Source organism: Mobula hypostoma, chromosome 5 (assembly GCF_963921235.1).
Source record: "Mobula hypostoma chromosome 5, sMobHyp1.1, whole genome shotgun sequence".
NCBI classification, from domain to species: Eukaryota; Metazoa; Chordata; class Chondrichthyes; order Myliobatiformes; family Myliobatidae; genus Mobula; species Mobula hypostoma.
This window is the reverse complement of record NC_086101.1, coordinates 92,032,649-92,047,928: the sequence shown is the minus strand read 5'-3', so window position 1 is coordinate 92,047,928 and position 15,280 is coordinate 92,032,649. Positions and strand designations below refer to the sequence as shown.

The 15,280-nt window shown below is 42.1% G+C and overlaps 1 protein-coding gene across 1 annotated transcript in view; it reads right to left on the bottom strand.

Moving 5' to 3' along the window:
- Window positions 1-15,280, bottom strand: part of LOC134346858 (lactase/phlorizin hydrolase-like) — a 107,763-nt gene that overhangs the window by 32,771 nt on the left and 59,712 nt on the right. The window contains exons 10-11 of the mRNA XM_063048636.1: window positions 13,492-13,782; window positions 3,961-4,159 (exon numbers count right to left, since the gene is read on the bottom strand). Coding sequence (XP_062904706.1) covers window positions 3,961-4,159; window positions 13,492-13,782 — 490 coding nt within the window. The remainder of the gene's footprint in view (window positions 1-3,960; window positions 4,160-13,491; window positions 13,783-15,280) is intronic.

The following is a 15,280-nucleotide window of genomic DNA, read 5'->3' as shown; positions in this document are numbered from 1 at the left end:
AGGAGTCAGTGCTGGGCCCGCAGCTGTTCACGATATACACTAACAATCTGGAAGAGAGGACCGAGTGTAGAGTATCTAAGTTTGCTGATGACACTAAATTGAGTGGAAAAGCAAGTTGTGCTGAGGATAATGGAGAGTCTGTGGAGAAATATAGATAGGTTAAGTGACTGAGCAAGGGTCTGGCAGGTGAAGTACTATGTTGGTAAATGCAAGGTCATCCACTTTGGAAGGAAAAATTGAAGATCAGGTTATTATTTAAATAGTAATAGATCGCAGCATGCTGCTGTGCAGAAGGACTTGGGAGTGCGTGTGCACCAATTGCAAAAGGTTGGCTTGCAGGTGCAGCAGGCCATCATTGCTGGATTTCTGAATCATTGGGAACTCTTCTGGGGAAGGTATGACCTGTACAAAATGGATAGGCTAGAACTGAATATGAGGGGGACCTTCATTGCTAGGGGGATTGAATTTAAAAGCAGGGAGGTTATGCTGCAACTATACAGGGTACTGGTGAGGCTGCACCTGGAGTACTGTGTCCGGTTCTGGTCTCCTTACTTGAGGAAGGATGTATTGGCTTTAGATGCAGTATAGAGGAGGCTCACCAGGTTGCTTCCAGAGATGAGGGGTTAGACTACGAGGAGAGATTGAGTTGCCTGGGTTTGTACTCGCCGGAATTCAGAAGGATGAGAGGAGATCTTATAGAAATATATAAAATTATGAAAAGCGTAGATAAGATAAAGGCAGGAGAGTTGTTTCCACTGGTAGGTGAGACTAGAATGAGGGGATGTAGCCTCTAGATTCAAGGGAGTTAATTTTAGATGGAGATGAGGAGGAATTGCTTTTCCCAAAGAATGGTGAATCTGTGGAATTGTCTGCCCCAAGGAGCAGTGGAGGCTACCTCAGTAAATACATTTAAAACAAGGTTGGTTTGATCTTTTGCATAGTAGGTGAATTAAGGGTTACGGGGGAAAGGCAGGTAGGCGGAGATGAGTCAATGGTCAGATCAGCCATGATCTTATTGTATGGTGGAGCAGTCTCAATGGGCCTGATGGCTCCTATTTCTTATGTTCTTATGTAAAGTGCAAGATAGATACATCCCAAAGGTGAAAATGTGTTCTAAAGGGAGGATGAGGCAACTGTGGCTGACAAGGGAAGTCAAAGACAGCATAAAAGCAAAAGAAAGGGATGTAGTATTGGAAAGTTAGTGGGAAATTAGTACTAGGAAGCTGTCTGGTATTGGTGTTGCGGGGGCGGGGGGGGTCGGGGGGCTGGCTACTACTCGGGACTGAAAGAAGCTACAAAAAGTTGTAAAATTAGTCAGCTCCATCTTTGTAGTACCAAAGACATCTTCAAGGAACGGTGCCTCAGTAAAGTACCATCCATTGTTAAGGACCCCAATCACCTGGGACATGCCTTCTTCTCATTGTTACCATCAGGTAGGAGATACAGAAGCCTGAAGGCACACACTCAGTGATTCTTCCCCTCTGCCATCCGATTCCTAAATGGACATTGAATCCATGAACACTACCTCACTTTTCTTAGATTATTTCTGTTTTGCACAATTTTTAATCTAACTATTTAATATATGTATATATACTTCTTGTAATTGATTTGCTTATTGATTTATTCTTTCTATATTATCATTGTACTGCAGCTGCTAAGTTAACAACTTCACGACACATGCCGGTGATAATGAACTTGATTCTGATTCTTATTAAAAACCAACAGAAGGCAACTAAAAAAAACATAAGTACAGTAAAGATTAAATCTAAAGGTAAGCTAGCCAATAATATCACAGAGGATACCAAAACTTTTATCAGAAATAAAAAGAGTAAAAGGAGATGAGAACAGATATTGGACTGCTGGAAAATGACACTGGAGAGGTAGTAGTAGTTGGCAGCTGTCTATCCCAGGGGATCATGGGTTTGTGCCTCTGGTGGGCTGTGTCCTCTCCGGGGTGCAAGCCTGGGCGGGAAGATTTGAAGAACCAGTTGTTGCCCATGCAGCAGCTCTCCACATCACTGATGTAGTCCAAGGGAAGGGCAAATGCTGATACAACTTGGCACCAGTGTTCTCACAGAGGTTGCCAGAGTGAAGTTGTAAGCAACATCAAACTGCCTTGGGGACCCCGGCTCCAGATTCCTTCCTCGGGTTTACTTCCGAAGCCTTTCCCATAGGTGGGTATGGCCGCAAGGCAGCAGAGGCTTAAAATCAGAGTTTTCCTTCTCCTAGGTGGGCTGCTGTCTAAGGCAGATGAGCCCCACCTGCCCAAGGAGAGAGGTAGTAATGGGGTCAAAAAACTGATGGATAAACTGAATAAGTATTTTACATCTGTCTTCACTGTGGAAGACGCTATAGCATGCCGGAAATTTGAGACTGTCAAGGAGCAGAGTGAGTGTGATTGTTATAACTAAGGAGAAGGTCTGAAGGTAGAAAAGGTACCTCGATCAGATGGACTACACCCCAGGGTTCTGAAAGAGGTGGCTGAAGAGATTGTGGAGGCATTAGTAATGATTTTCAAGAATAACTAGATTGTGGAATGGTTCCAGAAAACTGTGAAAATTCCAAAGTCACCCCACACTTTCAGAAGGGTGGAAGGCAGAAGAAATTGAACTATAGGCCAGTTAGCCTGACTTCAGTGGTTGGGAAGATGTTGGAGTCAATTATTAAGGATGAGGCGTCAGGCGACTGAAGGTACATGATAAAATAGGCCATAGTCAACATGGTTTCCTCAGGGGAAAATCTTGCCTGACAAATCCGTTGGAATTCTCTGAGGAAATAACAGACAGGATAGACAAAGAAAAGTCAATGGATGTTGCTTACTTGAATTTTCAGAAGACCTTTGACAATATACCATGCAAGAGGCTGCTTATCAGCAATTGGTAGAAGATATAAAGCTGTTGACTATTTTCTAAATGGTGATAAAATTCAAAAATCACAGGTGCAAAGGAACTTGGGAGTTCTCCTGTAGGATTCCCTAAAGATTAATTTGCAGGTTGAGTAGGTGGTAAGGAAGGCAAAGGCTTTATAAAGTATTGATCAGAACATACTTGGAGTATTGTGAGCAAGTTCAGGCCCCCCTTCTAAGAAAACATGTGCTAGCTTTGGAGAGAGTTGAGAGGACATTTACAAGAATAATTCTGGGAATGAAAGGATTAATTTATGAGGAGTGTTTGATGGCTCTGGGCCTGTACTCACTGGAATTTGGAAGAATTAGGATGGTGGGGGGGAGAGGAATCTTGTTGAAACCTATTGAATATTGAAAGGCCTAGATAGAGTGGATGTGGAGAGGACATTTCTACAGTGAGGGAACCTAGGACCAGAGGGCATACCCTCAGAATAGAGGGACATTGATTTAGAACAGAGATGAGAAGTATTTTTTTTAGCTAGAGGGTGGGGAATCTGTGGAATTTATTGGCACAGATGGCTATGGAGACCAAGACACTGAGTATATTTAAAGTGGAGGTTGGGAGTTAGTTAGAGCTTCAAAGGCCATGGGGAGAAGGCAGGAGAATGGGGTTGAGAGGGATAGTAAATCAGCCATGATGGAATGGCAGAGCAGATTTGATGGGCCAGGTGGCCTAATTCTTTTCTAATGTTTTATAGTCCAATGGTCTTATGGAATGATTATACTTCAAAATTAAAAATCATAAAGGTAGCAGATAGTATCTATTAGAGATAACCCCACAATGATGCTTGCAATCTTGCTAGTTGAACTGGCTAACACACAGTCTAAAAGTTATTGTGTTTGAATATATAAAACCCATATCCTATCTGGTTTGGAAGTGAATTATTAGGTCCCACACAAAATGCCCAATGACATTATTGGCTACTGGCATCAGTTGGAGACAAGAATATTCAAAAACAGAAATATCGTTTGAGAAAGTTATTGCTTAGGTTTATTTTTTTGAGAAAGTGTGGTGTTTAGGCAGTACTGTCCCTGTGTGTTTATATACACATTACCTGGTGCAGCAGTACCATAGCCATATCCAAGAAGGGCTGTATTGTATGGCTCATTTAATGTTATCCAAAACTTCACTTTATCGCCTAATCTTTGAAAACAGAAATTAGCATATTCGACAAATCGATCAATTGTGCTGCTATTTTCCCAGCCACCAACATCTTGCAGTGTCTGGGGCAAATCCCAGTGATAAAGTGTAACCTGTGGATAATCAGGAGAAAAAGGGTAAATATCAGATTGACTACCATCGTCCTTAACATTTTAACAGTCTTCTTAAGCTAAGTTTTATATTGTCATTTTAATGCTAGAAATGTTCTCCATATTTTGTCATTATCAGTCAGGAGCAAATCATTATCACATACTGTCAAACCCAGCAAATAAAAACTTATTTTGAGGAAGTTATTGAAATCAGATTATATTAATAGTCATTAGTATTGTTAGGTTTTACTGAAACTAGGTTCTGTATATTAAAGGTCATCATTTCATATCATGAAATAAATGTTAAAATTTGATTTTCTTTCTTTTATGCTTGTGTACCATGATGTTAGTTATGATTGAGTCACTCAACAGAGAATAATCACTTCTTATTTTATTTAAATGTCCATCCATTGCAGAGACAAGAAAAATGCACAGTTGTATCATTTGCCGGGCAGCGCAATTTCTTCCTTTTTTTTTGGCGTGTGCATCTGAGTGCGTGCGTCCCTGCGTGTGCGATATTGGCGGGACAATGTCTTTTCATGCCTTTACTAGGTGTGGAGCAAGAGACTGTGTGGCGAGCCACTCTTCACACAGACATTTCGCAGTATTTTTCCCTTTTATTTTACGAGGTCGAGTTGCGATCTCGACACTCAACCCGGCACGGATGGAAAGCGTACTCGGGAGCGGACCCGACTGGGTTTGAACCCGGAAACCCCCGTTCCAGAGTCCAGCGCTGATGTCACTGCGCCACCAGCCGGCCCAAGGGCAGCACAATTTCAGCGACCAGCGGTTACATTCAACAGTACAGCACAGATACTGGCCATCTGGCCCACAATGCTGTGCCCAGCCAGCTAAAAATCCAAAACACCTAAATACAAATCCTGCTTACCTACACGATGTCCATATCCCTCCATCTTCCTCACCTTCATGTGCCTATCTAAACCTCTCTTAAAAGCCTCAAATATATTTGCCTCTACCACCACACCAGGCATCCACCATTCTCTGAGTAAAAAACTTACCCCTCACATCCCCTTTGAACCTACCTGTTCTCACCTTCAATGCATTAGACATTTCAACCCAGCTGTGCCCTGTCTACTCTCCATACTACCTATAGACCATAAGATATAAGAGCAGAATTAGGCCATTTGGCCTATCGAGTCTGCTTCACTATTTTATCATGGCCAATCCAATTTTCCTCTCAGCCCCAAACTCTTGCCTTCCCCCCCAGATCCCTTCATGCTTTGACCGATCAAGAATCTATCAACCTCTGTCTTAAATATACATAAAGACTTGGCCTCCATAGCTGCTTGTGGTGAAGAATTCCACAGGTTTACCATTCTCTGGCTGCAGGAATTCCTCCTCATTTCCATCTTAAAAGGACGCCCCTCTATTCTGAGGCTGTATCCTCTGGTCTTAGACTCCCCCATCGTCTTCATATCCACTGTATCGAGGCTTTTCATCTTCAATAGGTTTCAATAAGGTCATCCCTCATTCTTCTGAATTCCAGTGAATGCAGTCCCAGAGCCATCAGATGCTCTTCATTTGACAAGCCATCCATTTTGGTGAACCTCCTTTGAACCCTCCCCAGTTTTAGCACATCCTTTCTAAGATAAGGGGCCCAAACCTGCTCACAATACTCCAAATGGGGCCTCACCAGTGCTTTATAAAGTTTCAATATTACATCCTAGCTTTTATATTCCAGTCCTCTTGAAATGAATGCTAACATCACATTTGTCTTCCTCACCACAGACACAACCTGCAAATTAGGGAATCCTGCACAAGGACTCCAAGGCCCTTTGTGGCTCAGATCTTTGTATTTTCTCTCCATTTAGAGACTAGTCAACTCTTTCATTTCTTCTAACAAATTGCATGACCATACACTTCCTGACACTGTATTCCATCTTTGGCCATTCTCCTAATCTGTCAAATCCATCAACTTCCCCAAAACTACCTGCCCCTCTACCTATCTACATATTGTCTGCAAATTTTGCAACAAATCCATTAATTCCATCATCCAGACAATTGACATATAACGTAAAAGAAATCAGTCCCAACACAGACCCCTGTGGAACGCCACTAGTCACCAGCAGCCATTCAGAAAAGGCTCCCTTTATTCCCACTCTTTGCCTCCTGCCAGTCAGTCACTACGTTATCCATGCTAGAATCTTTCCTGTAATACCATGGGCTTGTAGCTTGTTAAGTAGTCTCATGTGTGGCACCTTGTCAAAGGCCTCCTGAAAATCCAAGTACACGAAATCAACCAATTCTCCTTTGTCTATCCTGCTTGTTACTTCTTCAAAGAGTTCCAATGGATTTGTCAGGCAAGATTTTCCCCTGAGGAAACCAAGCTGACCGCGACCTATTTTATCATGTGCTTCCAAGTACCCTGAGACCTCACCTTAAAAATCGACTCCAACATGTTCCCAACAGCTGAGGTCAGACTAATTAGCCTATAGTTTCCTTTCTTATGCCTCTCTCCCTTCTTGAAGAGTGGGGTGACATTTGCAAATTTACGGTCTTCCAGAACTATTCCCGAATCTAGTGATTCTTGAAAGATTGTTACTAATGCCTCCACAATCTCTTCAGTCACCTCTTTCAGAACCCTGGTGTGTACACTATCTGGTACAGGTAAATTATATACTTTCAGACCTTTCAGTTTACCAATAACACTCTCTCTAGTTTTGGTAACTTCACACACTTCATGTCCCCAGACACCTGGAACTTTCACCAAACTGCTAGTGTCTTCCACAGTGAAGACTGAAGCAAAATACTTATTCAGTTCATCAACTATTTCGTTGTCCCCCATTACTACTTCTCCAACATTATTTTTCAGTGGTCCAATATCCACTTTCATCTCTCTTTTACACTTCATGTATCTGAAGAAACTTTTGGTATCCTCTTTAATATTATTGGCTAGCTTACTTTTGTATTCCATCTTCACCCTCTTAACGACTTTTTTAGTTGCCTTCTGTTGCTATTTAAAAGCTTCCGAATCCTCTAACTTCCCACTGAACTTTGCTCTATTATATGCTTTCTATTTGGCTTTTATGTTAGTTAGCCATGGTTGTGTCATCTTTCCTTTAGAATACTTCCTCTTCAGGATGTATATATCCTGTGCCTTCCGAATTACTTTCAGAAATTCTAGCCATTGCCGCTCTGCCGTCATCCCTGCCAGTGTTCTTTTCCGATCAATTCTAGTCAGCTCCTCTCTCATGCCTCTGTAATTCTGTAATACTGATACATCTGACTTTAGCTTCTCCACAATTTTCAGTGTGAATTCAATCATATTATGATCACTTTCCTCTAAAGGTTCTTTTACCTTAAGCTCTCATCAATTCTGGTTCATTGCAAAACACCCAGACCAGAATAACTGATCCCATACTGGGCTCAACCATGAGCTGCTCTAAAAAAAAAACACCTTGTAGGCACTCGAGAAATTCCTCCTCTTGTAATCCAGTACCAACCTGATTTTCCCAATCTACCTGCATATTAAAGTCCCCCATGACTATTGTAACATTGCCCTTTTGGCATGCATTTTCTATCTCCGATTGTAACTTGTAGACCACATCCTTACTACTGTTTGGGGATCTGTATACAACTCCCACCAGGGTCTTTTACCCTTGCAGTTCCTTAGCTCTATCCATAATGATTCAAAACTTTCTGACCCTATGTCACCTCTTCCTAATGATTTGATTTCATTTTTTACCAACAGAGCAATGCCATCCCTTCTGCATTCCTGCCTGTCCTTTCGATACAATCTGTATCTTTGGACATGAAGCTCCCAGCTATAATCTTTCAGCAATGATACAGTGATGCCCACAACATCATACCTGCCAATCTGCAACTGTACTACAAGATAATCTACCTTATTCTGTATACTGAGCGCAATCAGATTCATCCTTTTCGATTTTGTCACACCATGCTCAACCTTTTGATTCCTAACTTTGTCTGAGGTCTTACCAACGTCTGCCTCCACAACCTCACCACTAACTGTTCTGGCAGTCTGGTTCCCATCCTCCTACAACTGTAGTTATATTAGATCCCTCTTCAGTTCAGGTGCAAACTCTCCCTTCTGTACAGGTCCCACCTTCCCTGGAAGAGAGCCCAATGATCCAAATATCTTCTGCCCTCCCTCCTACACCAACTCCTTGGCCACGTATTAAACTGTATAATCTTCCTAGTTCTGGCCTCACTAGCACGTAACACAGGAAACAATCCTGAGATCACAACCCTGGAGGTCCTGCCCTTTAACTTAGCACAGACTTCCCAGAACTTCCTGTGAAGAACCTTTTCACTGGTCCTACCTATGTCATTGGAACCTACATGAGTCACGATTTTAGCTGTTCCCCCTCCCACTTAAGAATGCTGAGGACTTGATCCGAGATATCCCAGACCCTGGCACCCAGGAGGTAACATACCATCCAGGAATCTCATTCACACTCACAGAACCTCCTGTCCATTCCCCTAACTAACAAATCCCCTACCAACACAGCAGACCTCTTCTGCCTCCTTCCCTTCTGAGATACGGAGCCAGAGACCCAGCCACTGTGACTTTCCTCTGCTAGATCATCTCCCACAACAGTATCTAAAATGATATACCTGTTGCTGAGGGGGATGGCCACAGGTGTACTCTGCACTGGCTCCTTAACCCCTTTTCCATTCCTGTCTGTCAGCCAGTTTCCTGTGTCCTGCACCTTGGGTGTAACTATCTCTCTATGTCCTATCTATTGCTCCCTTCAGCCTCCCGAACGATCTGGAGTAGTTCATCCAGTTCCAGCTCTGACCCCTTAACACAGTTTGTTGGAAGCTACAGCTGGTTGCACTTCTCACAGTTGTAGTCGTCAGAGACACCGGAGGTCTCCCTGCCTTCCCACATCCCGCAAGAGGAGCATTCCACTATCCTGCCTGGCATCTCTACCCAGCTGAGCAGATATAAAGAAGAGAAGGAAAGAGGTTGAGCTTTTCTTTCCTTTGCTTTCTCCGAGTGAAGCTTCTCTTCGCAGAGGCCTGGAAAATCTAAAGCATCTCTGACCCTGCCCACTCAGATGATGGCCACTGCACTTGCCCCTGCTCTCCTTTAATTTGCTCAGGCTAATCCATCCCAAACGCTGAATGGCTGCTGGCCAAAGCTCTATTTCGCTGCCGTGAACTGCTCCTGCCTTTCACCTCAGACGGTTGAAGAAGTTTGGGATGGGCCCCCAAATCCTAAGAACTTCCTACAGGGACACAATTGAGAGCATCCTGACTGGCTGCATCACTGCCTGGTATGGGAACTGTACTTCCTTCCATCGCAGGACTCTGCAGAGAGTGGTGTGGACAGCCCAGCATATCTGCAGATGTGAACTTCCCACTATTCAGGACATCTATAAAGACAGGTGTGTAAAAAGGGCCCCAACCACAAACTGTTCCAATTGCTAAAATCTGGGAAATGGTACCACTGCATTAAAGTCAAGACCAACAGGCTCCGGGACAGCTTCTTCCACCAGGCCATCAGACTGATTAATTTATGCTGATACAATTGTATTTCAATGTTATATTGACTGATCTGTTTTACATACTATTTAATATAAATATCAGGGGCAGCGCTAAGGTGGTGCTAGCTGGGGCTATAGCCCCAGCAGAAATTGCAATAGCCCCACCATAGCACCACCAAGAAATTAACTGCAGCTGCTTTGCTTTCTCTGTGTAGTTTTGAATACAGCATTTTTCTCCAGCTGTTCTAGTGAAACAACGCCCTCAATTACCATAGAACCCACGCAGCAATAAAGTTATAAACTCTGTCAGATCCACTCTACACTTCTGCTTATTCGTTCGTTGTCAATGTCTTGTCGTTGCTGTCCTCAGATCAGTTAAGCTGATCTAAGATCACTTAAGGTGGTGATGTCACTCACTCTCACTCACACGAGAGATTGATAGTATACATCCAGGCGCAGATCTGTGGTCTCACGAGACTAACGGATGCCACACGTGCTCATTGTTCTTTTGCAAGCTAGCATCAACCTGGCACGTGCATTATTTTGGCCGGCGTGAAAAATGGATCGATTTTTAGTCAGAAAACGACCTCATCCAGAGGAATCAGTGGTGTCTCAGCCTGAGCCTGTCTTAATTGAAAGTGACATGCAGAAAGAAGTAAGTGGGGATGAGGACGACAGCAGTTCATCGAAGGAGTGTGAGGGTGAAGTAGAGGAACAAGAAGTGGAGTGGGATTCGGAAGAGAACGTGGATGAAGCTGCTCTTAGTGCGAGTGGGAATACTGTTAGCGATGTTAGCCAGCAGCCTGAGGAAGGACCCCATCAGCCAGTATTGAAAAAGTACCCTTCACTGCTTGCAACAGTTCGGCAATCAGCAAAGGAGTATTTGTGGCTGGTTTGACCTGTACTCCTGGCTGGAATATTCAATCACAAAAGGTGCTACATTCTGCTTTGCATGCAGGCGTTTCCTATGTGGAGGACATAGGTTCCATTCTGAGTCTACCTTCACTGTCACCGGTTACCGCAATTGGCGGAAAGCTACAACAGCTTTCAAAACCCACCATGTAAGTGCAGCTCATAAGTTTGCTGTGGAGGCATGAGCCGAATTCAGATTGAGAAAACAAGACGGTTCAAGATTGGGAAATATGCTTGACAAAGGACATGCAAAGATTGTCCAAGAAAATCGTGAGTATATGAGAGCAGTGGTTGAGTCTCTACGCTACATTGCGTGCCAAGGCATTGCCCAGCGAGAACACTGAGAGAATGATGGATCTGGCAATAGGGGAAACTTTGTTGAGTTGCTCAGTGTAATTGGGAAGTTTGATAAGACTGTAGCAGAAAAAATAGAGGACAATGCTGCAAATGCAAAAAACACCCGTCACGATATCCAAAATGAAATTATGGGTATTATGGCAGATATGATCAGATGTCAAATAAGTGCAGAAATCAAGGAGGCTGGATATTTTGCCATCATAGTGGATGAAAGTAAAGACTTGAGTAAAAAGGAGCAAATATCAGTGGTGGTGTGGTATTTGAATAATGAAACAGTGCTTGAAGAATTCTTGCGCTTCACTCCAGCAGAAGGGTTGGACGCAGAGTCGCTTCTTAAAAGCATTGAACAGACACTCGCCCAGTGTGTTATTGATAAGAACGCGTGTATAGGTCAGTGTTATGACGGGGCAGCAGTGATGTCCGGGTGCAATAACGGGGTACAAGAGAGGTTCAGGAAAGAGGTCCCGCAGGCATTATATATACACTGCCATGCTCACAGACTTAACCTTGTTTTAGTGGATGTTGTGAGCAATGTACCACAAGCGGGTGAGTTTTTTGAAAGCGAGCAGCTGCTTTACAACTTCTTTTCAAACTCTGTTGCCCACGATCTTTTCATGAAGAAACAGAGAGAACTGGAATCAACTGCACAGCCCGTGGGGTTGAAGAAATTGTCAGATACACATTGGGCATGGTAGTATACAACTTTGTGTGCTATAAGGAAATCATTCCCTGCCATTCTAGCTACACTACAGGATATTATGGGTCAACCAAATGTACGGAGGAAAACGGAGGCCAGAGCTGTAAATGGACTGATTGATGAGCAGTTTGCTTTACTTCTCACTCTGTTTGAGGATTTATTCTGAATCACCAAGTTCATGTCAGACCAGCTACAATCTCCCAGTTTGGAGCTTTCATCCGCTGTGGAATTAGCTCAGTCAGTTATCGATGCACTCTCAGCAAAACGGGGAGAGGAATCATGGAGTGAAATTCAGACAAGAGCTAGGGACCTGTGCGTCAAGGCTGGTATACAGAGCAGAACACATGAAAGGAGACAGTCCCAGCCACCCCGCTGCCTACATGATTTTGTTGTTGAGGCCCAAACTGAACGCACACCTGTCACATGCCCTGATGACCTTCGCAACCACTGTTTCTATCCAGTTATAGACAGACTTCTGACTGAAATGAAAAGACGGTTCTCAATTGAGACTGGGGGTGTTCTGACTGGAGTCTCAGCATTGAGTCCCAAACACAAGTTCTTCCTAGACAAGAATTGTCTTTGGCCAATGGCCCAATACTATGGAGTGACTGAAGTGAACCTGACTGCAGAGCTACATCAGGTTCGGCGTCTGCTGGAAACAAAACAAAAACAAGGACAGACAGTGACATCCAGAAAACCATTGATGCTTTCACCACCAATCACAACAACAGACGGGTTGTGCTTCTCTGAAAACATTAATGGTGAGCGCAGTTGATTTTTTTAAAATTTGGGCCAAGAATAATGCTGATTATTATTATTATTTTGTGGTGGATACCCCATAGTCCTTATGTTTCCTGCAAATCCTAAAATATTACATTTACTGCTATTAAGCCTACTGGTTTTGCTTAGACTTCCAAGCAGTGATTCTGTTGATTTTTGTTTTAAATTCAATAGCCGAATTAATTGAGGTTTTGCATGGTCAGAGTACGATTTGTCCAACTCCTGGAAAAGCCTTGCATCTGTTGTTTGCCTTATTTAACTTTAGTAACAGTGTGTCTTTTGGCATCGCTGTCTATGTAATGTGAATAGCGGTGGGTTCGTTTTGTGTTTTTCAGTTGAAAAGCACGTATTTGACACTGATTGCGGGATTGGTGCGTGATTCACGTTGTCCGCTGTTGCTCGGATGCTCTGTTTGTTTTTTTTTGTTTATGCTCCGTGTAGCCCAGGTTGTCTCCAATGCTGTTGACACTGTGACAGTTCACTTCTATGTTAGATCTATCAATTGCTGTTGCCTGTGAATCAACAGAGGCATTTATAGTAGGCACATAATGCTTGAAACTGACTTTTTAACGCCATGCGTCTGGCCTTGCGAATATATATTACCATACAGTGCATCCCTCAGCACCATCACTGAATCATTCAGCCCCACTGTAGCACCAGCAAGAAAAAATCTCCGGCGCCGCCACTGATAAATATCTATAAATTGTACATTGCACATTCAGACAGAGACGTAACGTAAAGATTTTTACTCCTCATGTATGTGAAGGATGTAAGTAATAAAGTCAATTCATTCAATTCATTTACTTAAGCTGAGATCACCACTTCCTCAGCCAGGTTTTCTCATTCAAACAAGAGCTTGAACCTGATGTTTTCTTGATTTGAATAGCACATTGTTGATAAGCTTAAAATAGTGAGCCCTGACAAAACTTTCTTTCAGTCCCTTTTTTGGCTGGGCAAAGATCTCAGTATTTTTAGATTCCAGAAAGGGAGATAGCAAGATAAAAATATGAAACCATATCAAAAATATAAATGCTTTGTTTTTGAAATCCACAAGTAAAGTTTAGCTCCATTTTTACAAGCCAGCAACGAGGGTTTTGTTAATTAGTGGTGCTTACCTGAGGCTTAATGTTAGCTTTCAGGAGGGCATCAATTAACTTTATATAGTAGTTTAATCCAACCTCATTAACAAAACGTGTGGTACCATCTGGGAGAATACGAGCCCATGATAGGGAGAAACGGTAATGGCTAACTTTCAGTTCTTTAAGAATGGCCAAGTCTTCTTCAATCTTGTGATAGCTGTCACATGCAATATCCCCTGTATCACTGTTGCCGATTTTAAAGGGAGTATGTGAAAACGTGTCCCATATGCTTAGTCCTTTGCCATCAGCTCTCCAAGCTCCTTCAACCTGTAGATAACAGTAAAAATACATTTAACAGTTTTATCCACACTATATCTTTATCCTTCACAAATAAAAATGAAAACTATATTTGCAACAATCTATAGTTTTACAAGTCCCGTGTCTATCCTTTACAAATCACCATTGAAAAGTGCATTTTTTCAGTAATATCAAATAAGCTACACCAAAGGTGAGCTGACACGATTTCTCATACTTGTGTTGTTAGTCAGAGAATGCTACAGCACAGAAACCTTTCAGACAACTGAATCTATACCATACACTGTATGGACCTATGTAAGCCCAGGGAAAGAATCTAAATGAGATGGGAAGGAAATTGTTTCACACTTCCAACTCAGATTCATCTGGGTTACTTCTCTCCCAAACATCTATGGTACACTTATTGGCAGATACAATCTGTTGGGTCATGGCAACAGTTTCATGCACAGTAAAACTACGGTATTTAGCAGATTTGGGACAGCAAGTACTGAAGTCTTGAACTTGCTGGCTGAGCTGATATTGGACTCCACATAGAATTCAGCAACAAATCATGAATTCTTGAATTTCATAGTACTCAAGGAGCTGAATTTTCCCACTGAAGTTTTGCCAGATGAAATCTTAAACCAAAATATCAAACCCATTTATCAGAATCAAGAGAAAGGCTGTGAGGATATATTAAAGATATAGGTGATCCCTGCATTACAGGAAGGAGGGGGAGAGGTTGTGTTCCTAGAAAAGTGTCCATTTCATGATTTTCCATAACACTGTTCATCTGTCAAGAAATGCAAGTTTAAAAACAACATTTTTCACGTAACTTTTCACATAAATTTTGTAAGAGTGAAATTTAATTCCAGGTTTCAGATTTTTAGTAGTGCATTGTGAATTTCTTAATGGCAAATTACCATTACCCAAACTGCTGTAATGGGGAAAGCAAGTGAGTAATATGATTAATGTCCTGAAATTAAGCTTTTCAGGTGTGTGTTCTAATTAATGAAGTTGGTCTTGCTAATGTGAGCTTGGATTATAATGAGATGCAAATATAAAGAAGCTTTTCCCACTATTTCTCATTAAATATTCATTTATAAAATTATCCTCCCAAGATTACTGAACAACTAACTATAGGTGTACATGCATTGAAGTGTACAGACAGTAAATGAAATTTTACTTGTTTTGAAGGATTGTTTCGAAATGAAATTTAAAAAAAAATCTAAATTGAATCTACTCTTCTTGAGGGATAATTGATAGAATGAAAAAGATTTAGAAACAAAGGTACTGGGCGAGTAAAGGAGCAATGCCCATAAGATGCCTGAAACCACCCAAGTAAAGCAATAGCAAAATATCTGGCATGCAAGTTATTGTCAGAGGCTTGATCAGTGGTTGTGAAAGTTACTCTTATACTTTATCACTAAAGTTTACATCCTTCCTCTCTCATGTCATTAAATGTGATGCTTTTTGAAAACGTACCATATATATATGGGTCAATGTAAAACCAGGGAAAGAATCTAATTGA